Source organism: Bos taurus, chromosome 12 (genome assembly GCF_002263795.3).
Source record: "Bos taurus isolate L1 Dominette 01449 registration number 42190680 breed Hereford chromosome 12, ARS-UCD2.0, whole genome shotgun sequence".
NCBI lineage: Eukaryota > Metazoa > Chordata > Mammalia > Artiodactyla > Bovidae > Bos > Bos taurus.
The window spans coordinates 36,274,878-36,300,153 of NC_037339.1; the positions used below are offsets into that span (position 1 = coordinate 36,274,878).

The 25,276-nt window shown below is 36.5% G+C and overlaps 1 protein-coding gene across 8 annotated transcripts in view; it reads left to right on the top strand.

The window, feature by feature from the left end:
• The window catches only part of PSPC1 (paraspeckle component 1), a 93,187-nt gene that overhangs the window by 3,882 nt on the left and 64,029 nt on the right, over positions 1-25,276 (top strand). For all 8 annotated transcript variants that reach the window (XR_009496602.1, XR_003037428.2, XR_003037429.2 and 5 more), the window contains exons 2-6: positions 273-574; positions 9,667-9,762; positions 13,910-14,106; positions 18,701-18,785; positions 22,463-22,568. Coding sequence is in view for 5 of the 8 variants with exons in the window: in NM_001075277.1 (NP_001068745.1) it covers positions 273-574; positions 9,667-9,762; positions 13,910-14,106; positions 18,701-18,785; positions 22,463-22,568 (786 nt within the window). In the remaining 3 variants the exon portion in view is untranslated. The remainder of the gene's footprint in view (positions 1-272; positions 575-9,666; positions 9,763-13,909; positions 14,107-18,700; positions 18,786-22,462; positions 22,569-25,276) is intronic.

The following is a 25,276-nucleotide window of genomic DNA, read 5'->3' on the forward strand; positions in this document are numbered from 1 at the left end:
GACTAAACAATAGCAATCTGTTTATGAACAGATCATCTTTAAGTGATGATTTTTAACAACGTTGGGGTTGGAACTTTCTATTAAAATGTTTAAAATTACTTATCTTAAAAAAATTAATAAAATACGTGTGATACCATAACTGAAAGACACAGAAACAAAGTGGCCCTATCAGCCATTTTGTAAAACTACCCAGCCCTCTTTAGAAAGAAGCCACTATTTAAAATTTTTTTAACTGTAATTTTTTAAAAAGTGATCTTTTTCTTCCTAAAAAGGAGTCCAGAACACTGGCTGAAATTGCAAAAGCAGAGCTGGATGGCACCATATTGAAGAGCAGACCTCTCCGAATTCGTTTTGCTACACATGGAGCAGCCCTAACTGTTAAGAACCTTTCTCCGGTGGTTTCCAATGAGCTACTAGAGCAAGCATTTTCCCAGTTTGGTCCAGTAGAGAAAGCTGTTGTTGTTGTGGATGATCGTGGTAGAGCCACCGGAAAAGGTTTTGTGGAATTTGCAGCAAAACCTCCAGCACGAAAGGCTCTGGAAAGATGTGGTGATGGGGCGTTCTTGCTAACAACGTAAGTTTAAAAGTCTTTGTTTTATAGAGTTACACATAGGGTTCTTTCTGTTCTGCCTCTTTTCTTTGTAGTTCCTTCCCTGTATGTTGTCTTGGCATGTGGTAAGTAGGTGTTGAGTAAGTACTCAGTGAATACAAATAAGGGTATATTTGTGTACCTCCAGGAGTCGAGAATCAATACTTTACTCAAACTTCAGTGTATTAATCCATAAGGAATCTTGGGAATGTTTTGTGTTACCATTTTTATTCACCCTACTGAATGTGTATTAGGTGCAAAGCCAAACGTTACATTTAATGAATGAGGTTTTAATCAGTTTTGAAATGTAATTTACATATGTTAAAATGCATCCAGTTTTGCATGTGAAGTTTAAAAAATGTATGTAGTCATTTACCCTCCACCACAATCAAGATAACATTTTCAGCATCCAACAAAAATTCTTTTTTGTCCTTTTGCAGTTACTCCTCTTATCCCTGCCTAGACTGCTCTTGATCTTTCTGTTACTATAGTTTTGTTTTTTCTTATATTTCATATAAATGAAGTTATATATTAATAGTATGTATTCTTTTGTGTGTGATTTCTTTTGCTTAGTATAATGTTTATGAGATTTCATCCATATCACTATGTTAGTATTTTGTTCCTTTTTATGGCCAAATTACAACTGTGGTGACCTTTGGGTGGATGTTCACCCAAAGTTGCTTCCAACTACTGGCCTTTGTGAATAAAGCTATTACGAACATTTGTGTATAAAACTTCTTCGGAACAGTATACTTTCATGTGACTTTGGTAATACTGAGGAAGTAAATGTATGTTCCGGAGAAGGCAATGGCAACCCACTCCAGTACTGTTGCCTGGAAAATCCCATGGATGGAGGAGCCTGGTATGCTGCAGTCCATGAGGTCGATAAGAGTCGGATACGACTGAGCGACTTCACTTTTACTTTTCACTTTCATGCATTGGAGAAGGAAATGGCAACCCACTCCAGTGTTCTTGCCTGGAGAATCCCAGGGATGGGGGAGCCTAGCCTGGTGGGCTGCCGTCTATGGGGTCGCACAGAGTCGGACACGACTGAATCGACTTAGCAGCAGCAGCAGCAAATGTATGTTCAACTTTATAAGGAACTCCCAAACTGTTTTCCAGATACATGTATCATTTTACATTCCCGCTAGCAGTGAATAAGAGAGTTCTAATGATCATGTCCCCTCAGCAACACTTGAAATTTTTAGATATTCTAGTAAGTGTAGTGATGTCTCTTTGTGGTTTAAATATTGTTTTCTTAACGACTGACGATAAGTATCTTTTCATGTGCTTTTTGGATATGTGTCTTTTTGTGAAATGTCTGTTGATATTTTTGCCTTTAAAAAAAAAATTTATTTGGCTTCACCATGGCTTAGTTGTGGCATGTGGGATCTAGTTCCCTGCTACTGCTACTGCTAAGTCAGGTAAGTCGTGTTCCCTGACCAGGGGTCAAATCCCAGCCCCCATGCATTGGGAGTACAGAGTCATATCCACTGGACCACAGAGAAGTTCCTTGCCTGTTTTTTAATTGGCTGGTTTGTCGTAATGTTTTTTTAACACATCTGGGTCCAGGCCTGTATTAACACTATTTCATCCCAGTCTGTGGCTTGCTTTTTAATTTTTTAAAAAAGATAATTTATTTAATTGATTTATTTGGCTGCACCTGGTCTTGGTTGCAGCAAGCAGGATCTTCCATCTTAATTGGGGCATGTGGAATCTTTAGTTGCCACATGGCAAGATTTTTAGTTGCGGCATGTTGGATTGTCCAGGGATTGAACCCAGGTCCCCTGCATTGGGACCGCAGAGTCTTAGCCACTGGACCACCAGGAAGTCCTTTTAATTTTTTTTAATCGTGTTTTTCAAAGAGCAGAAGGTGTTCTATTTTGTGAAGTCCAATTTATCAATTTATTTTCTTACTTGGTTTGTTCCTTGGAATTTTTGTGTATGAAATCTTTGCCTTTCCTAAAGTAGCAAAGCTTTCTCGTATTTTCTTGAGAAATTTTGTAGCTTTTTGTTTAAACCTGTGATACGTTTTGAGTATGATGTGAGGTAGCAGTTCATTGCTTTAATGTTCTGGCACCATTAATTGAGAAGGTTATGATTTTCCCTTTGTTACCTTTTACCTTTATCAAATAACTGGAAACAAATTTGCTCTCTTTCCTGTTTTCTTGATCGGTATGTCTATTATGCTGTTACTGTACTTCTTAATTACCTTATACTAGACTTTGAAGTCAGATAGTAGCATCCAACTTTATTCTTTTTTTTTTTTAATTGTTCTGGTTATTATCATTTCTTTGTATATCCTTACTGATTTTAAAATCAGCTTGTCAATTAAAAAAGTTCTGCTGGGCTTTTGGTTGAAATTGCTTTGAATCTACAGATCATTCTGGGGAACATTAACATCTTCACAGTATCAGCCCTTTTCCAATCCATGAACGTGATGTGTTTCTCCATTTACTTAAAAATATTTTAAAGTAATTATAGTGGTCATTAAACCTGTTGCCATATTAACATGGCTTTCCTTTCAGTTTGTCCACAAGAAAGTTCTCAATGTGCATTCTTAGTCTTCAGACTGAATTTGTAGAAGTTCCTAAGTTGATTATTGAATGGATTTCTTTTAGCTCTGGCACTTGAGCTATTGATTGGAATCATTCAAATATTTAGGGTTTGGGGAATTGGATACAAAGACAATGTAGAAAAATTGTTTTCTACCTCCAGGGAGCTTAGTTTGGTGACTTGTGAAGCATTTTTCAGTTTGTTTTTGACAGTTAAGCATTTGTGCTGAAGCTCTTGTAGAGCAGACATTTTACAGCTCTGCCAGCTTGTTCTCTTAGAGACTTTGGTCTTGTTCCCATTCCCTTTGCTTTAGAGAGATGATCTCTTTCCCTGTCATCACAGGTCTTGCCCTCACATTTCATTCACATTTTGGTAAGATATTATCTCTTAAGGGAAGCTGACTGTTTTACGTTAAAATAGCCTAATGCTTTACTCTCCAACTTAACTTTTCTTCATAGCACTTAAGGTTGCATTCTCTACCTAGAATGTAAGCTCCCCTGGGGTAGGGACTATGTCTCGTTTAACACTGTAATCCTGACACTTGTATTCTGGTATTTTCCTGGATTCTTAGTAAGTTTGCAATAGTTATTTAAAGAGTGAAGGAAGGTAAGTCCTAAAGCAGTAGGCAAGGCATGTAGTTAGTATATATTTTCTGCTGTAAGCTTTGATTAATTGCTGCTAGTTAAAGTCATAATCGGGCACTGATAAATATTTAACTATTTCTTCTTGTTCAGTCACTAAGTCGTGTCAGACATTTGTGACTCCGTGGACTGCAGCATGCCAGGCTTCCTTGTCCTTCACTAATTCCTAGAGTTTGCTCAGATTAACGTCCATTGAGTCCATGATGCCATACAACTGTCTCATCCTCTGGTGCCCTCTTCTTTTGCTTTCAGTCTTTCCTAGCATCAGGGTCTTTTCCAGTGAGTCAGCCGTTCACCTCAGGTGGCCAAAGTATTTCTTACAGGTAGCTTTTAGAATACTTTATAAATGACATGCAGATGGCATCACCTGGAACTTGAGCAGCTGCACAAGGATCTTGGAGGTCTGATGATGGCCAAGAACAAACTAAAAGGGCAGAAGTCCAGAAATGTATTCCACATAACTAGCCAAAAAAGCTTTAAGGTTAAAAATAAAGTAAAACCTGTTACCACTAATCTTTAAGAATATAAACATTGTGAATGCTGAAAAAGTTAACAGTGAATAAAGCTTTTGTAGATAAACAAGAGGATAACAAAGAGGATAAACAAAGGCCTTCTCAAAAGGCCTTTGCTTTGAGCTGCTGCAGAAACAGTTGGTTTCTCAGCAGTGTCGTGAAAATATACCAGTTAATGTTGATGAAACTACAAGATTAGTGGTCCAGTTGTAATACACTGGTGATGCATCAGATTCCCCCAAAAGACCACTCAATTAACTTTTATATAAAAAAAAATTTATATACAGTTTTGAGGGCTTCCATGGTGGCTCAGATGGTAAAGAATCCACCTGCAATTCAAGAGACCTGGATTCAATCCCTGGGTTGGGAAAATCCCCTGGAGAAGGAAATGGTGATCCGCTGCAGTATTCTTTTTTTTTTATTATTTTTATTAAAAAAAATTTTTTTTAGATTTCATGGCTGCAGTCACTATCTGCAGTGATTTTAAGTGAAAGTGAAGTCGCTCAGTCATGTCTGACTCTTTGCAACCCTATGGACTGTAGCCCACCAGGCTCCTCTGTCCCTGGGATTTTCCAGGCAAGAAAACTGGAGTGGGTTGCCATTTCCTTCTCCTGGTTCAGTATTCTTGCCTGGAGAATTCCATGGACAGAGGAGCCTGGCTGGCTACAGTCCCTGGATCACAAAGAATCAGACATGACTGATTGACTAACACTTAACACACAGCACTTAGAGGGAATGGGCAAGGTGTTGAACATTTTATCTGTCTTATTTCTTAATCACGATCACTTGGATTTCTGGAGAACTGGTTATTATTCGTCCCATTTTTCAGATAAGAAAATTGACTCAGAGATGTTAAGTAATTTGCTTAAGATTTCACAGCTAATAAATGGTGGAGTTCAGTCTGATGCCAAATTCCTTGCTTCTTACAGTATGCCACAGGTGGAGTGGTTTATACTTTCTGTAGATTCTTCTTGCTCAGGTCTTTTGTTAAACCTTCTCATGGCGCTCCAGATGTCCTCCCTGCTGTTTGAATACTTGGTCTCAGTTGAAGTGTTGATTTATAGAGAGGATTTTCCTGACTGCCTTATCTAAAGTGGCTTCTCTCTTATTCCTTCTGACAGTGTGGTTTTTTCTTGGCCCTAAAATGATCTTTTTATTTTCTCATGTAGGGGCGGGAGCAGTTTTTAGAAGACTTGTAGGGATTGTTTTGTTTATCCTTGGATCCCTAGCTCCAACTAGTCTTGGAACCTGTTAGGTGATCAGATTTATTGACTAACTGAATCTCACATATCTTAGTTAATACAAGTGATTTATAAAGGTGATATTACAGGGATTTTGTTTCGAAATGTAGACATCTTTTATAATTAAGATTTCTCTTGAAAATATCTCTAAATTGTCATAAAATGTATACTGTACATGGCTTTAGATAAACAGCTTTGTATACAGTATGTATAATGATTAACACATAGTCGAAAAAGTATGTATAAGTTATGTATCTATGCTGTTTTGAAATTACTAACGAGGCAGAAAAATAAAAAGGGAAAATTAAAAATTTATGATGATATACATCAGTGTCTCTTTTGCTGTCTCGTACACAGGGTTATTGTTACCATCTTTCTAAATTCCATATATATGCGTTAGTATACTGTATTGGTGTTTTTCTTTCTGGCTTACTTCACTCTGTATAATAGGCTCTAGTTTCATCCACCTCATTAGAACGATTCAAATGTATTCTTTTTAATGGCTGAGTAATACTCCATTGTGTATACGTACCACAGCTTTCTTATCCATTCATCTGCTGATGGACATCTGGGTTGCTTCCATGTCCTGGCTATTATAAACAGTGCTGCGATGAACATTGGGGTACACGTGTCTCTTTCCCTTCTGGTTTCCTCAGTGTGTATGCCCAGCAGTGGGATTGCTGGATCATAGAGGGAGAGGGTGGGAAGATTTGGGAGAATGGCATTGAAACATGTATAATATCATGTATGAAACGAGTTGCCAGTCCAGGTTCGATGCACGATACTGGATGCTTGGAGCTAGTGCACTGGGATGACCCAGAGGGATGGTATGGGGAGGTAGGAGGGAGGAGGGTTCAGGATGGGGAACACATGTATACCTGTGGCGGATTCATTTTGATATTTGGCAAAACTAATACAATTTGTAAAGTTTAAAAATTAATTAAAAAAATTTATTATTATAATGGTATGCCCACATCTTTAAACTTTAGAATCATATCTAGAGCAGCAGAAGTGCTCATGCTTAGAACACAAATTGAGGAGGCATAATGATAATGAAAAGTGCTCGGTTTTCGAATTTTTCTTTCACTTTTTTGTTGTTGTTTTAAGAATCATTGCAGGTTAACTTAAGTGAAGATGTAGCGGTCTGTTCTTACTCTTTTCCGAATTATACCCTAAAAATTTTGTGGGAATTGCTTCCTTAGAAACAGGAAAATGTGTCTTTTAATTTCAATTTAGAGAAAGGTATTTTCCCTTTAAAGAATCCTTTAATGTTAGTGTAAATGTTACCTATCTTCACTAATTGTTAGCATTTTGCTATAGCTTTTTCATTATGGGAAATACATATTTTTTTTTTCTTTTTTCTTTGCCAATTAATTTGAGTCAGGTGCAGAGTACAGTACTGAATTACAGTACTTGGCATGTATATCCTTTGAATATTCTCTTGCAGAACTGCAGTGTAATTGTCACACTGAGGAAACAACGCTTACCTGATATTATTTAATATTGAATGTCAGAATTTAATCTTAATTGAATATTAAAAATTTTTCCATTGCCTATCAATGTATTTTATACTTTTTTAAAAAAGTTACTTATTTATTTATTTGGCTGCACCAGGTCTGAGTTGTGGCATGTGGGATTTAGTTTCTTGAGCAGAGATTGAACCCCGGGACCCTGCATTGTGACTGCTGAGTATTAGCCACCGGACCACCAGAGAAGTCCTGGGTCTTACTTTCTTACATAAAAATACTATATTGTTTAAATTTTTTCACAGTTGAACATTTATCAGTTTTACAGTCAAGGTAATGATTAATTTAGGGGCAGCGTGAGAAGGAAAAGGTATCACAACAATTCCAGATTTAACACATGGTTGTCAGTCTTTTTTTCTATATAATATTTACCTATGTTTGTAGAAGGAGTAAATTAAATAATTACATGTATAAACAAAATTTTTAAAAATTACTTATTTGGCTCTGCTGGGTCTTTGTTGCTGCATGGGCTTTTCTCTAGTGGTGGTGCATTTTGGGCTTCAGTAGTTGGAGCTCCCTAGCTCTAGAACATAGGCTCAGTAGTTGTGGTGCATTGGCTCAGTTGCTCCAGGGCCTGTAGGATCTTCCTGGATCAGGGCTCAAACCTGTGTCTCCTGCATTGGCAGGCAGATTCTTTACTTACTGAGCCACCAGGAAAGTCCTATAGACAAAATTTAAGTTAGCTTTTCCTTCTTTCTTTTTTTTGCCACATTGCCCAAATCTTGTGGGGTGTGGATTCTTAGTTCCCTCATCAGAGATTGAACCTAGGTCCTCAGCAGTGAGAACTTGGAGTCCTTATGTTAAGTTTAAAACTTAAATAAACAAAGTCGGTTGGACACAGGAATGGTGCATACAGTGAAACCATAAATGTTCACATTTTAGCACGTATCCCAATAAAACAAGACACGGTCCCTTAAAGATGTCCCTTGTATACAACATGCATGGTCTTAATATGATGAATGGTTGTGTGATCCTTACTCACTCGTGTATCTCTTGAGAAATGGAATAGTGGAAATAAGATGTAAATATATAACATTAGTGTGTGTTTGTCAAGTTCTCTGCTAGAGAACTTGTAGAAAAGTATCTAGTGGCCACATTTATGTTGAAATTGAATTTTTTTTTCTTGGCCAAGCCTTGCAGCATCTGGGATCTTAGTTCCCTAACCAGGGGTTGAACCCTTCCCCCAGTGTGTTGGGAGCATAGAGTCTTAACCACTGGACCTCCAGGGAAGTCCCTGAAGTTGGAATTGTATAACACTTAATTACTCAGGTGTAGTTCTTACCTGGCTCTATTACTCTTTGAATGTTGGTGGCCCTGCCTCAGCTTCTAGGGGGGTAAGTGGTCCGTATGATGTGTCTTCCTTTTGTCCTTGGGCCCTTTTGGGTCCTCTTAGAAGTACCACATCCTCCTGTGGGCTGGGTGGGTTCAGTTCTCAGCTGCTTTCTCAAACTTCACTGAGTTGTGTGAACTCTCTGAGGCTGTATTTACTCATTCTTTATTACATTTCTGTTTTTACTTCTTGGACATGAGGTCTCAGACTGGAGAATGAGGCCTGTAAGTTCCTTTTCTTTTGGGTTTCCACTCACTTTACCTGAGGTTTCTAATTGCATTGTTTTCATTACTCCGAGGTATTCTACACGTGCTTGTAATTCTTTTTCTCTATCAAATGTCTCACTAGCTCAGGAATAATTTTTTATGTGACCATTGTATAGCTTTACTTTCCATATAGAGAAGGATTTAGTCTCTGTTAATCTCTGGGTCTTTATAAAGGGAAAGAAATATTTTGAACCCTGAAAGCTCCTTCACCTCTCTAGCTCCTCTGTTAACACCTCAGAAGTTAGCCATGATTTTTTTTCTCTTTAAAGCATCTCTGTTCATTTTTCAGACTTGCTTTCATGCTGAGAGACTGATAGCAAGGAAACTTTAATATTAGTATGTCATCTCCTCCACTTATTTCTCTTGTCTTTCCTCAGTGAGCCTTCCCTTCCTTAGGAAAACAATACAGAAGGAGGGTTTCCAGGTCAGCTCTTTGATCATCTACTCTTCTTGTCCCCACACCCCATTTCTTCCTTGATTGTGTTGCTTCTGGCTGCCCCTCTACACCCCCTTCCCTTTTGCTTGACTGATATCTTTTAGGCTGATATATTTTAAGTTTTAGAGAGACTTTTCCTTTTGAGACTGGTTGGACAATGGAAGGTTGGGAGCTGGGTGGAGTTGGGAGTTTGAGGCCATGGAGGGGATGGGGGTCCGGGTATGCGTGTGGATGAGACACACAGTAGAGTTGGGTACTTGCTCCTCTGCGTTGCTCTTTGTAGAAGTTAACTGCAGTGGTCAGGCAGGTCTATGTTGATGTTTTTTTCTGTGGTCCCGAATAGACTCCATGCTCTAAAAATAAGCACTCATCTTTGACTTATATGTTCACCTGTGTTGGTGCAGCCAGTGTTTATTGACTGATTTTGTGTGTATATGTGATACTTACTAAGACTTTTTTCTCAGATAAATTTTCCAAGTATGTATCTTGGAATTATTATAAAAGATTTCTAGGAGGATTTTAGTTCTAGATACTGTTTTAATTCTTATTAATGCTTTTTACCTGTCCAGGACCCCTCGTCCGGTCATTGTGGAGCCCATGGAACAGTTTGATGATGAAGATGGTTTGCCAGAGAAACTAATGCAGAAAACTCAGCAGTATCATAAGTAAGATTTTATAAGAAGATAAATTCTGATAAATTTAGAATGTGCTTTCAAGGGTGTTTATTACTTTACATTTGTTATTGAATATTGTTGGATTATAAGGTGTTTTATTTAGTCTTGTTAGCCAGTAACAATCTGGTTAATAGAGTGGGCTGGTCTACATGGAATGCTAGTTTTCTTGTGTATATTGTTAAAAGGTTAACTTGACTTCGAAAAGTTCAACTTTTATAACTGGGGCATGGGTGGGTTCCATAAGCGTATACTGTCTGTAGTACCTATGCCAGAGAAACAGTGAATTTTAGATGCAAAAGTTTCTGTATTGAGTATGCTACAGGTATATTATGAATTAAGAGGAGACTTTGTCAGGAGTAGAAAGATGATTCTAGTTAAAGAACTTGGGAAAGGGTAAGAATTCTTCTTTTTTTAAAAGTTTATTAATCTGTGGTATCTACCAAAGTTGTGTGTGTGTGTATGCATGCATGCTCTGTCAGTCGTGTCCTGCTCAACCCCATGGACTACAGACTGTCAGGCTCCTCTGTCTATGGGATTTTTCCAGGCAGGAATACTGGAGTGGGTTGCCATTTCCTTCTCCAAAGAATTCTTAGAGATGAAAAAGAAAAATAACCTTTTAACAATTACTTTTCATTCAGTGTGGTTCAGATATTTTTATGTAAGCTGACTGTGTGAATACATTGTGTTGTTCTTAACTACTAAGTTGTTTATTATAATAAGTAAGACTGTAGTGAACTTCCCTGATGATCCCATTAGTTAAGACTCTGTGCTTCCAAAGCAGGGGCCGCTGGTTTGATCCCTGGTCAGAGAACTAAGATCTCACATGCTATGTGATGTGACTGAAAAACAAAAAACACTGTAATATTTGCGTGCATGAACCTAAATATTGGACTGCCTTTGTGCTAGGCACTGTCCTAGATGCTGCCAGTGCCCTCATGATGCTTACATTTCTAGTGGCAGGGCTACACAATAAATACTGAACCAAAGAATAATGTTTTAATAAATACACTAAGTAGTGAGAAATACCATTTAAAACCACTAAAGTGAGGTATGATGCTAAGATCAAACAGTATGCATATTTAATGGTGATTAATTCTGGTAGATGGTTCTCCCAAAATATTATACCAATTTATACTCATTGGTGTATGCATAAAAGTATTTATTTCTCTTCATCCTGACCAAAAAATGGTTATGATTTTAAGATTTGATAGTTTGTGTTCAAAATAACGTTTTACACATGTTTTAATAGCACTCTTTGATTTTAGACTGGTTTTCTCCTTGTAGTTGATTTAAATGACAAATGTGGGTGCTTTTTTATTGATTGATTTGGCTTTTGTTGTAGCACACAGATTCTGTAGTTGTGACTGGAGGGCTTTAGTAGCTCCACGACATTTGAGATCTTAATTCCCCGACCAGGGATTGAACCCACGTCCCCTGCATTGCAGGACAGATTCTTAAATACTGGACCACCAGGGAAGTCCCTGGGTGCTTATTTTTAACTGGTGTTGGAGATGTATCAATGAACAGAATAAACCAGAAATTCTTGCTATGTGGCAGAGTAGGTAGCCTGTTCCTTCTCCAGCAGATCTTCCTGACCCAGGAATTGAGCCAAGGTCTCTGGTATTGCAGGCAGATTCTTTACCAACTGAGCTATCATGGAAGCCCTTGGGAAGAAGGGGGTAAACAATAAGATAAAGATGGCAGAAAACCAGGGAAAAGTGGGTGTAGGGGAGCAGAAGATTGTGCCTCTTTTTATACAGGTGGTTAAGGAAGCTTTTGTGAGGGTAGTATTTGATTCACAACTTGAAAGCGGGGGTGGGGGGAAGGGGGTGGGAGGTGAGGGCACCAGATGGGATAGGGATCTCAGTCAGCTGAGGGGTACGGCTCTGCAGGCTTTGGGGGAGGACTGGCATGGTGCAGGTGCAGTGAAGAGGCTAGGTTAACTGGACCAGGGTGAGTATGGGGAGCCTTGTAGCGATCAAGAGGATTTAGGACATAGTGGGAGGAGTGTAGACTGTGGGGCTTGTGGTCTATTGAACTAACTTTGACTTCTGTGATTCATGTGAAAGGAAGAAGCAGGATAGTGATTTAATTTTAAATTTAAAGCAGCTTTGTAACTGCTCTGTTATAATAGATTATAAAGAGCCAATGGTGGGATTGGGGGGGTAAGTTTAGGATCCTGCTGACAGGAAGTGGTTACAATGGTGATGACCAGAAGTGGTCAGATTCTGAATGTGGTTTGAAACTAGATTGGATATTGCTGATGGATATGGAGATGTGGGAGAAAGAGAGTTAAAAGAGTGATGATGAGGTTTTTGGCCTAAGTAACTGGAAAGTATAGACTTGCTAGTGACTGACATGGAGAACCTGGAGGAGTTGATTTGGGGGAGTAGGATCAGGAACCTTGTTTTGGGATCTGTTGTCAAGATAGTTGGATTTGTGTCTGGAATTCAGATGTGCTGTTTGGGCTCAAGTTACCAGTGTGATGGAAAAGAATGTCAAAGGACCAACTCCAGATTGCTCATTTGACAGAAGTTGGGAAGGTCAAAAGGAATCAACAGAGACTGAGTGGGAGCAGTGGGAGGGACACCCAGCAGAATGTGTCCTAGAAGCAAGGGATTGGTAGTAATCAGTTGTAACTCAGCCATGTAAATTTCTCTTAAATGCTGTTTCTCAAAGGCTTACATTTAATTTCCTATTCATTTGATTTCTGGTTATAGCTTATTACAGATTTTAAGTAGAGCATCCTTTTGCATTCAGGAATTAGAGAACTGAAATTATAAAGGTGTTAAAAGAAGTAGAATTTATAGATTGTACTTGTTTATTGGAAAAAAAAAAACAAAACCAAAATCAAACTTGTTTATATAATGACTTAATTATTCCAGCAAATATTACATGCTCTCATGATATTTTTAAACTTTACTGCTAAAGAGTTATGCTCTGAAGGGAATATTCATGAAACTTAAGAGTCAAGATTCAAATTCAGCTCTGGTGCCCCCAAATCCATATTGTTTCTAATAGTGTTTCTTTTGGGAGAAAATGAAGTTTTTATATTTATTACTGTAGTCAACACCTGACTTAGGAACTGCTAACTAATAAACAGTTCTTTCAGAAAAATTAGTGGGTGGTGGATCTCTCTATTCCTTTCCCTTTTCCAGTCAGTGCTTTAAAAAGAAAAAGATCCAAGTCTATTTTTAGGTCTGGAATCCCTTGATCATGGTTAACTTTGATTTTATCTACCCCCTGAATATCTTTGAAGCTGTTTCTTGTCACTATGTTTTCCCTCTGTGACAGCCTCCTCCTCTATCTCCCAACTTTGTCCCATCCACCATCTTCCCCTCCCCATCCCCAAATAAAAGTTAAAATTTATGATTACAAGGCATCTGTAGTTTTATTGGTGGGTGAGAATTGTGTTCTTATAAAAATACTTTTGAATAATTGAAATTCTTTGAATGTTGGGTACATTCATAGGTCTTCATTTAAAAGATTTTTTTCCCCGTCATACATTCATTCATTTAAGAAATCAATACTAAATGTGTACAATGTGCTAGGTATGTGCTAGGTACTTAGGTACAGTGGCTTACAGGAATTTCATATACTCATTGAGTTTACAGTCTAGCAAGGCAAACAAGTGTAAAACAATTTGAAGTAAATTAGGCCTGTATTATTTGGTGTAGCCAATTAACCTGGCACATAACACTCAACAAACTGTTTCTGCTTTATTACTGTCCCTAAAAGTTATTACTTTTAGAAAAATCTGACTTCAGACCATTAACTTGGGGGACATTTGCTTCATATGTTACAGACTGCCTTATATAAAATTGTTGATTGAAAACCAAAAAGGCCTTATTGGAGGTGGTAATTTGGGGAGTGCAGGTTGTAGTATCTTGTTGTCTTGGTTTGAATCCTGGTTCTATTGCTTATTAATTAGTTGGGCATCTTTGGGCAGTTTCTTAAACTTAGGCTTGTTAAAGTGCTTGACAGCATTGCTGTGAAGTATTTCTTGGAGGTTACTTTTCAGATAGTGCCATGAACACTATGCAAGCTTAGTTAATGGTAATGCTTGTTGTTCTTAGATGTTGTTTTAGTTTTTAAACATATGTTTAAAAACTTTTAATGTGTTTTCATGTAAACTTAGGGAAAGAGAACAGCCACCACGTTTTGCTCAGCCTGGGACATTTGAATTTGAGTATGCATCTCGATGGAAGGCTCTGGATGAAATGGAGAAGCAGCAGCGCGAGCAGGTTGACAGAAACATCCGAGAAGCCAAAGAGAAACTGGAGGCGGAGATGGAAGCGGCCCGGCACGAGCACCAGCTGATGCTCATGCGGCAAGGTACTTTTCTCATTGATAACTGTTACTATTGAAGTTGCTAGTTAAGAGTTTCAAGACAGTTCAAACTCAAAATACTAGAAATAAAATTTTTGCTTTTCTGAGAGAACTTTCTTATGAAAAAAAAAAAATTATTAAAAAAGCTGACTATTTAAGATTCTTATTACGTCTCAAAAGATTACAGATGGATGTTCCTTGGCAGAGATGAAAAAGATTTCAGGTTTGCTGATGGATATGGGAATTTAGGAAGACTAAATTCTTAGTATTTTGCAAGAACACTTTGAACACTTGAGACAGGGCTAACTGAATTTTTTGTGTGTGTGATTTTTTTGTTGTTAACTGAATTTTTAAGAGCACTCATAGCAGGTGTTATGCATAACATACATTTATTAATATTCACTGGTCAGATACTTAATGTGACAAGCTGCTTAAGTATATATCAGAAGCTTAACTTTTTCCCATCCTTGTTTCTAGGTTTCTTATTATGTCTGCTTAATATTCTCTCTCCCCTTTGTTCTTTTCTGTTAATACTCCATGTAATTTTTTCTGATTCTTCCTATCACTTTTCCATTTTCCATAAAACTTTTTATTTATTTTTTCCTTTAAATTTTTTTTTGGCTGTGCTGTGTGGTTTGCAGGATCTTAGCTTCCTGACCAGGGATTGAAATTGTGCTCATGCAGTAAAAGTGTGCAGTCCTAACCACTGAACCACCAGGAATTGCCAGAATTTTGCATTTCTTTAAAGCATCTAATTGCTTTCTACTTTGCTCTTAAATTTTTTGCCTTTTTTTTTTAAATTTAGTATTTCACTAAATCTTTATCTCCCCTGGAGGAGGAAATGGCAACCTACACCAGTATGCTTGCCTGGAAAATCCCATGGACAGAGGAGCTGGTGGGCTACAGTCCATGGGATCGCAAAAGAGTTGGACACGACTTAATGACTACAACAATAACAACAGAACCTTTATCTATCTTTTCTTGGCTGCCCGTCAGAGATGAAGGTGCTACAGATAGCTGCCTGGTTTCTGTGGCAACCTTCTTTCTTTTATATATTTATACATTGTTTTTATTTTTTATGAAGTGAAGTGTGAAATAATTTTACTGACTCAACTAGTCTTTTTTTTCTGTACAGCGTTTGGGATCTTAGTTCCTTGACCAGGGATTGAACCTGTGCACCCTACATTGAGAGCACAGAGTCTCAACCACTGGACCACCAGGGAAGTTTGCAGAGGCTTTCTTATTGGAGTTTATGTCATCTAATCTTGGCCTCCTCTAAACTATTCTTTATACTAGAGCCAGTATTTTCTTTTATTTATGTATTTATTTTAATTGGAGGCTAATTACTTTACATTATTGTAGTGGTTTTTGCCATACATTGACATGAATCAGCCATTTGGTCAGCATTCATCTGTAAATCTTTATATGGTAGATTATCATTTTCTTTAGTATAAAATCCACTTTAGCTTTTTTTAGCCTGTTCATTACATGTTTTGGAGAAGGAAATGGCAACCCACTCCAGTATTCTGGTCTGGAGAATTCCGTGGACAGAAGAGCTTGGTGGGCTGCAGTCCATGGGGTTGCAAAGAGTTGGACACGACTGAGCGACTAACACAATTAGTTCATGTTTTTGAAGCAGTTTCAGTCAAGTCACTGAATAACTGCTGGTGCCAAGTAAGTTAAAATCCAGCTCAGCAAATAACAGAAACTAGTCAGATATTTTTGGTTTCTTTTGGTACCCTAAACCTAATGTTTCTGTAAAGTCACTCTTTTTCTAATAAAATTTAACTCATTCATATCATACACTAGTATGTTTAAATATATACGGTAAGTCCTCTCAATAGGAATCTTAAAGTTGCAAGCTTTCAAAGATGTGTTCCATCTGCATCAAGTGTGAGTGAAATTGCAGCTTGCCCTGTTTCCTATTGCTGACGACTCCTCAGCTCTACCATCTCCCATCTTCTTTCCCTCCTCCAGTCGTAACTCTTCTTGCCTGTTATTTTTAATACTCATTATTTTATTTATATTTATAATCTTTGAAAAAATACCTCCTTTTGGTTGTGTTAGGTCTTCGTTGCTGCATGTAGGCTTTCTCTAGTGTCGGTGAGCCGGGGCTGCTCTTTGTGGTGGTGTGTGGGCTTCTCATTGTGTTGGCTTCTCTAGTTGCGCATCATGGGCTCCAGGGCACACAGGCTTTAGTAGTTGTGGCTCACAGGCGCTCATTAATTGTGGCTTGTGGGTTCTAGGCTCAGAAGTTGTAGTGCAAGTGCTTAGTTGCTCCATGGCATGTGGTATCTTCTTGGAGTGGGGTTTGAACAACTGTGTCCACTGCATTGGCAGGCAGATTCTTTACCACTGGACCACCAGGGAAGCCTCCTGGATTATTATTATTTTTTTTTTTTTAAAGAAGAATTCCTGTGAGTGTTATTTACTGGATTAAAGGATAAAAAACACCTCAGGTTACATATTTTTTGGGTAATACTTTCCTCCAGAAGTACATTATTATGGCGGTATACAAATATATAACTTTTTGTGAAATTTCAGAAACTTTGGGTATTAGCAACTTAAAGGAATTAATTTGGAAGATACAAAATGTTGTAAGTTGAGCGTGCTCCTGCTTCATATTAGATAGTGTGTTTATCAGATAATTTGATTGTCAGATCCTTTGAGCTAATTATTGTACCCTGTTCTGGTGAGGAAGCATGATCTGAGAGGGCAAAGCAGCTTTCTTAACTGGCCCAGCTTAAAAGAAGAAAATTCAGTTTTCAGGAAATATTCATGCTCTTTTCTTACTCCTTTTCATGGAAGAAAATATAGTATATATTTTTATATATTATATATATATTTTATATATTTTATATTTTTATATATTTTATATTACTATGTATGTTCCTGTTTTAAGAGCAGCAAACCTAGAAAATCAATAAAATTGTTAAAGGATACACTGTATTGACTTCTTAGTTAATGATAGTAAGATATTTGCCTTGCCATGTTTTGTCTTATTGAAGCATTTCCCCTTAGGAATATAAATAGACTGTATATTTTTGGTCTTTACCAGTCTCACCAGCTATAGAAATTATATGACAGTTATGGGCTCTCAATATTGGTTGTATAATGAAGTCATCTAGGGAGCTTCAAAAAAGAAAAAACTCATAGCTGGTTCACATCCCAAGAGATTTTGATTTAACTGATCTGTGGTTAAAAGGCACTTGAGCAGTTCTGATGAGCTAGTAAGGTTCACAGTTAATGGTAAAAATGTTAGAAGATCATTGTCGTCATGTTTTTTAGATAGCTAAATGTTATCTGAATCACCTGGTTCCTGGTGCATATAGACTTTCCTTGAGCAGAGTCCCCAGATTTTTTTTTTAAATTTTTGTTTTTTTAAGTTTCTCAATTGAGACTGAACATCCAGGTCTGGGATGTGGCATTTTGGAAGGAGCTTTGGAATACTGAGAGATTTGGCTATATATCCCAGTGAACCATATCATGCCTGGATGACTAGAGCCATATAATCTGTCTGAATCTTTTTTTGTTTACATAATTAATACATAATTCAATCTTTTTTAACCTTCAGGGAGGATAATACTACCTTTTTATAATTATGATGCCCCTGTTGTTATAGTTAAGATGTTAGAATTATTTGCCTGTGGGATTTTAACTTGAACCATTAGGATTATAAGAATTCTGAATATAGTATTTTATTAAGAAATACTTGAGATAATTTATATTCATTTTAGAAATTTGAGATAACGTGGTTATAGGAAAAAGAAAACCAATAATTGTGTTATCTGGAGTACTTACATATATTTTAAAATATATTTATTAGTGCATGCATGCATGTATAATTTGGTAGGATAGTACAAAGATATTTTTAACACTTGGGAGGTTTATCAACTGCTTCTCAAATGGGCATCTTTCGTTGTGTTGCTTCACTCTGAAAGCCTTGTTCTTGATAATGTGACATGAGTTCGTGACAGTGGGAATGCTTGTCCTGTTTAAAGTGGGCTTGTTCACATCAGTGTTCAGCCCTTTTTCCCCTTTCAGGAACTGTCCCCTCTTTTCTTCATGTGACGCTGACTTGATGCAGGAGGAAACGTGCTCATAGTGTTGGGAGGGATGTTTTGGGGTTTTATGCTGTGTCCAATCCCATTTTTCCTACTGTTCCTGGTCTGATGCTTAATCTGCCCTCTGCTGATGCTTCCCAAGGTATCATTTTGGGCTTCAAGCTTGCTGCTGAAAAAAATTGTAATTGCTTAAAACTGTGTAAATGAAAATGTAGCTATTCATTCTATTTTTAGTATGTTCCAGACCCTGTGTTAAAGCAGTTACTACCCATTTTAATTTTTTAGCATAAGGGTAGATTTTATTTTCTTCATATACCTGAAGAAATGGGCCCAGGAATGATATTGATCTGGTTCATTACAAGCTTATAATTTTTCATTGTAGAATGGTGCGGTAAGACTTTAAAAAGAGAAGCTAGGTGCATGAGTATAAATAAGTTACTATATATATTGCCAGTCTTGGAGAACCTTTATGCTTATAGATGTAAAAATACAGAAGAAGAAGCTAAAAATATTAATCTGTAGTCAATATTTTGTAGATTTAATGAGGCGTCAAGAGGAACTCAGACGTTTGGAAGAACTCAGAAATCAAGAGCTACAAAAACGAAAGCAAATACAGCTGAGGTAAAGAACATCGTTATAACATATATATGAATATATGTAGCTTTTATTGCGTATGTTATTAATAAAACTCCAATGTCTGTTATTGACAAGTTGTATTTAATATTAATAACAGAATTGTCCATTTTTGACTACAGTTATGGGATTACTAACAGTCTCCCATAATTCATTATTCTATCAATATGATTGTTTCTAGCCAGTTGTGGACACTTCACAGACACTGTGAACTTAGAGGGCTTAGGCATTATTTCATACAATTTATTGTAAAAATGGACTGTGCTTTACTGGACTGTTTTTCTATAGATGCATATATTTGCATTCTTAGTTTTGATTTTTCCATGTGTTTAAGACTGGTTTGAATGCCATTATTCATTTTTGTTCTTCTGATAATTTACTTAAAAAAGATAATCTGGTGGTGGAATCCACGGTGAAAACAATATGAGCATCAGAGATCTCAGTACATGATAGACAACTGTGACAGGCAACTTAAAATCTTTTAGGTTAAGGAAGGAAGTTTAAGGGAGTAGTTGATCTAAGATGCGGAAAGAAATAGTAACAATTTTTCTTGCATCTGCAAGATTTAATTGTAAAATACAAGATAAATATTACTCTTACATGTTTCAACAGTCTTAATTAGGAATTGTAAGCACGGCTATGATAGATTAAAGCAAGCTTAAAATTTTGTTTTGAAAGTGCCGTTAAAGTACTAAGTGCTGTGATGGGAAGTAAGGTGATCATGGGAAATGAAAGAAAGTGAAAAGCTATTAATGAGTTTGACGTGTCCTCAGGGTCTGGAGGTAGATGGTATATTCGTATAGTATATTTTTTTCAACTTTGTACCTGATGATACCAGTGTATGTGTGTTTCTGTATTAGGACTACTCTGATTTTACTCTAACCTGCTGCTGCTGCTAAGTCACTTCAGTCATGTCCCAACTCTGTGCGACCCCATAGACGGCAGCCCACCAGGCTCCCCCGTCCCTGAGATTCTCCAGGCAAGAACACTGGAGTGGGTTGCCATTTCCTTCTCCAGTGCATAAAAGTGAAAGTGAAGTCGCTCAGTCGTGTCCGACTCTTAGTGACTCCATGGACTGCAGCCTACCAGGTTCCTCCGTCCATGGGATTTTCCAGGCAAGAGTACTGGAGTGGGGTGCCATTGCCTTCTCCGTACTCTAACCTACTTACTCTCAATTTATAGTACTTGGCAGGCCGCATCAGCATCTTAGCCTCAGTACTGCTGAGTCATAAGCTGACTCACCTGTGTTGTGATAAACCTTCCAGGTGACTCTGAGGCATTCTAAAGTTAGGAAACCACTGTTGTAAAAGAAACTCCCAATTAACTCCTTTCCCGAGGGGCCATTTTCAGTGTCTTTTCTTTTCTTAAAACAATTTTTATTTATTTATTGATTGATTGCTGCACTGGGGTCTTTGTTGGTGTCCATGGGCTTTCTCAAGTTGCAGAGAGAAGGCGCTAGTTTCTAGTTGCAGTGCACGTTTTTCTTGTTGTTGTGCCTTTTCTTGTTGTGGAGCACAGGCTCTAGGGTGCGGGCTCAGTAGTTGTGGCACGTGGGCTCAGTTGCTCTGTGGCATGTGGAATCATCCCGAACCAGGGGTTGAACCCCCATGTCCCCTGCATTGGCAAGTGGATTCTTTACCACTAGGGACATCCTCAGTTTCTTTCTTACTGCTTTTTTCTGTTTTGTGTAATTGTGTTTAAGTCTCTACTTGTCCAAATAAAAGGAAACCTCCTCTCTTCTAAAATAAACCTTTCTGAATCTAGCTTTCTCCTTTTACATTTATCCTTTACAGCTAGGCTTTTAAAATTAGTGCCCTTTACTTATGCTGAAATAATAAGTAATTAAAAGTAAGCAGTGTGGGATGCAAAATATTATGTATAGAATAAACAAACAATAGGGTCCTACTGAATAGTACAGGGAATTATATTCAGTATCCTGTGATAAACCATAATGAAAAAATATATAGAGGATATAGGTTTGCAATTCTGAAACTACTTTTTTCCCTTTTGATCAAGACTTTATTGAGAATAATGTATATACTTTCTTAAATGAATAAATTAGGTAAATATGACCTGAGGTTTCTCATTGTTGGAGAAAGAAAGAAGGCGGAAAGGCTAAAATGAAAATGAATCCTGTCATGTTCAGTGGGGATCAGTATCAGTGTGAACTGAGTGCCGTTTAGTCTAGACAAATACAGAAATACAGATGTGTATATATATAGATGTGTATATATGTGGGTTCATATGTATACATACATATATTTCTTAGCTCTGTCTACCCAGAAGCAGTGATGCCTCGGGAATAATGCCCAGATTTTTGTTTCTGAATATCATTCTCCAATAAAAGGAACCAGGGCTTTTTGGAAAAGTGGCTGATTACAGTATTAAAAAGTCCAAGTTGACTGATGTTGTGCCAGAGTGAAGGGAAGTCCTTGAACTAAGCTCAGGCCTGTTGAAAGAACACAGGAGCTAAACTGAAGACGCTCCTAAAGGCCAAAGTTGGAACAATTTCAACAACAAAATAAGAAATGATAGGTTGTACATTTGTCAAATGATATTTATTCAGGTCAAATACCCATGAGTCTGTGGTGATAAAAGTAATTTAATGAATAAGTAAATAAACGGAGGAGAATGGACAGCTTTTCCTTAGTTGTTAGAAGTAGAATCCAAATAATAAATAGGAAAGGAGCCTGAGAGAAAATTACCAAGGAATGAATACTGCAGTAATACAGGCATAACAAAGAGTTAGTGTGGGTTTGGTTCCAGGCTACCACAATCAAGAGAATACCTCAATAAAGAGTCACCTTTGTACTATACTGTAGTCTTTTAAGTGTGCAATAGCATGATGTCTTAAATATTATTATATTTTCAATGTATTTCAATATTTTGAGATAATATTTTCAATAATATTAATATTTTGTGAGTTTCCCTCTTGATCATATTACAACTAATTATTATTTAATAGTAATCCTTTACATACACATTGGATTTTTGTTGTTCCGTGCTTGAATATACCTTTGGGGCAGAGGTTGGCAAACATTTTCTGGGAAAGGGCTCCTTCGTAAATATTTTAGGCTTTCCATGTCATATGGTCTCTGTCTCAACTATTTAACAGTGCTCTAACCCAGAGGTAGCCACAGACAGTGAGTGAACGATTGTTCCAAAATTTACAAAAATAGGTGGTATATAGATACCTGCTCCCAGGAGATTTCCTCAGTGGGTTGATGCAATGAGGGAGAGGGGGCTTGTGAAGGCTTCCTTCTGTACATAGTAGGATTTTTGTCTCAGCAGTGTGGTAATTTGCAATGGTTGGTACTAACTGCTTTGCCAATGGTGAATCCCAGGCTTTTTCTTTGTTCCGTAATAGAGTACTAGTTTGAGCTTTTGGAGGCTGGATTTTTTTTGACTGTAAGCATATAGCTAGGATGCTGTTATTTTACTTTTTTTTTAATTTACCCTAGATAATTGCCATTTCATTGGTTTGTTTGATTTATTAGAGGTTAGAGCAAAATAAAAGGAAGATAAATTTGATAAGCCACTCATTATCAAAGACTGGCATAATGTATAAATTCATGATACACATTAATGATTTTTTTTGCCTGAAATAAGATATCTGGTTATGGCTTATATGTCACACCCTGAGTTTTTATTTACAAATCTCTCAGGCATGAGGAAGAGCACCGTCGTCGTGAAGAGGAAATGATCCGACACAGAGAACAGGAGGAGCTGAGGCGACAGCAGGAGGGCTTTAAGCCAAACTATATGGAAAATGTAAGTAAAGTACTAGTTAACTAAAGTGATTTTATATTGTCAGGTGGACGATGTATACTTAGAATTCTTTATACACTGCTTTATGTAGTACTGTATTTTCTAATCTTTCTGAATCGTCATGTTTATGGTAAACTAACAAGTTTCTTAACCTCTTACAGGTAGTAAACCAAAATTAGTTTCTGAAGATAATCATGCTTTATGAAATGGATATTAAATTGTGCTTTATTTCACTTTATCTTTTTTTAATTGTTGCTAAATTAGGAATCTTGATAAATCCCATCATCTCCACTTGACTGATGTTCACCATTAATTGATGTCAGTTCTTTAGTTTGGAAGATTTTAGACATATAGAAAAGTAGAGTAGTATATGCTTATTAGTCAGCCATAACAGTTATTAGTACTTGGCTGATCTTTTTGATCTTTAAGTAATCCTGAAATTTTTGATATGAAAACCTTGACTTCATATAATTTTATGTGAGTGTAGACCTATAAAAGATAAGGACTCTCAAAAAATTTCTTTATCATACTTTAAAAGATGTCAGTTACTTAAGTAGTAAAAGCCCCAATTTGTCCAAGTCTTCAATCTTTTAAAAAAATTATTTGGTTTCTTCAAATGGGTTGATGCATCCATTCTTTTTTAATCTGTAGGTTTTCTTTCTTTTTCTTTTTTTCCATTGTTTCCTTACTGTTTTTATTTTTAAAGAAACAGCCCGTCATAAAGAATATTTCACATCCTGGATCTTGTTGATTATATCCTGGCAGTGATGTTCAACAAGTTTTTTTATGCCTGAGTTTCTTACAAACTGGAAGTTAGTTTTAGAGACTTTATCTGACTCAGGTTTTTGTTTTAGGGAGGCAAAATGGTAGGGCAAAAAAGGATACTTCAAATGTGTTATAACCCACAGGTTCTAAATAACAGAGTCTTGTTCTTCACCTTAGATGAATGCCAGCTTAACAACTGACTCTAAAAAATACTTACCAATATTTTTTTCTCTGTTTTAAAGCCATGATTCTAAAGTTTCTGAGGCTAAATGTAGTAATTCAAATCACCGGGGCCTTTTTTTTCTGTCTCTGTCCCTGAAAAATTTTAAAGCTTTTTAAATTAAAATGAATACAGCAAAGTAAATCCTAAGTAGAATAATAATCAAGAACTTTTTATTTTGCCTTCCATCAAGTAAATATCCTTTGAATGAAAATTACATTTTTATTTAAATTCCCTTAGAAAATTTTTTGTTATTTATAATCACACTAAAAGTTAATAGATTTTTAAATCCCATTAGCAAATTAGTTGAGTAAGTTTTCTGAGCATTGGGTTTTTTTTTTTAGTAATTTCTAGCTTTATTGCAATTCTCTTTTCTTCTTGGGTACATAATACTTACATAGTGACATTTTAAAATTGTGGTCTTCTTTTTCACTGTTAAATTTTAATATAAATTTGTTGGATTTATCAATGTGAGAATATTTTACAGTGGTAAAAGAATGTGGAATTTAAAAATGTTCCCAAATGTGTATATTTTGAAAAGTAGTAAAGTGTTTTAATCTTAAAATATAGAAAAGTACATGTGATACATTTTTTAGAGAAATTTTATTTCATTCCATTGATGACTAGGAAATTCTTCCTAGTTCTTCTGTGTACCTCAGTATATCAGTTTCTAAAGTGCTTGTCTATAGTTAAACCGGTGGGATTAGCTTTCTTAAAATTTTTCTGGCATGAACTTTATGTCCTTGGAGCAACTATGTAGCTGTGTCTAATGATTTAAGTCATTAAGGGACCAGAAGGAAATGATTACTATGTTCTGTTAAACTTAAGTTGGCTACATCGAAAGCTTGATTACAAACTCTGATTCTTTGAAATTTCACAGTTTTTAAAAACCTACATCAATATTTTTTAATATGTCCAAGTGGTAGGCATAATTAATGAAGGACAGATAGTTTTCACTTTTAATGCAAAAACTATTTAGAAATCTTGCTACAGTTTAAAATTGAAATTCTGCAAATACTTAAAACATTGGAATGTTTCAAATTCATTTTAATGGTGGGTAAGATGTAATAGCCAGGGAACTTTGAGAATAAATAAATTAGATATTTAAAAGTATGGCAGGTTTAGTGGAATTTCAGAAGTAGCTCATTTATTATTTGATACGATTATGCTGTCAGAAAAGTTAGATGATTAAATATTTTAACATAGAGTTTTAAATAGTTACCAAAAGAATGTTTTACATATTTGAAGCATCATAGGATTAATTTGGGTGGAGTAGAGGTCTGCAAAGGAAGCCTGGAACCTCCACCCATTTTTGTACCACCCTACTGCAGAGCTGAGAATGGTGTTTACATTTTTAAAGGGTTGATAGATAAGGAAAAAAAAGACTACTAAACAGTATTTGTGACCATTAAAACCTAAAAGACTTACTCTTTGACTCTTTACAGAAAAAGTTTACTGAACAGTGGGCTGGAATTGGTGATTTTTTCTTTTTAATTAATAGTCATGTTAGGCCCCAAAGTTAGTATGTTCTTAATTTTTTTTGGAAAGGAATCATTTAAAATAGTATGTAGCAATGATATTTAATATGTAGGGGAAAATACAGTCTTCATTCTATTTTTAGTTTTTTCTGAGATAAGAAACTATGAATAGATAAATTTTTCATCATTTTGGTCTCAGTTTTATTTGGTTCCTAGCTTCATAATGCTTGTTAGTATAAACTAATCAG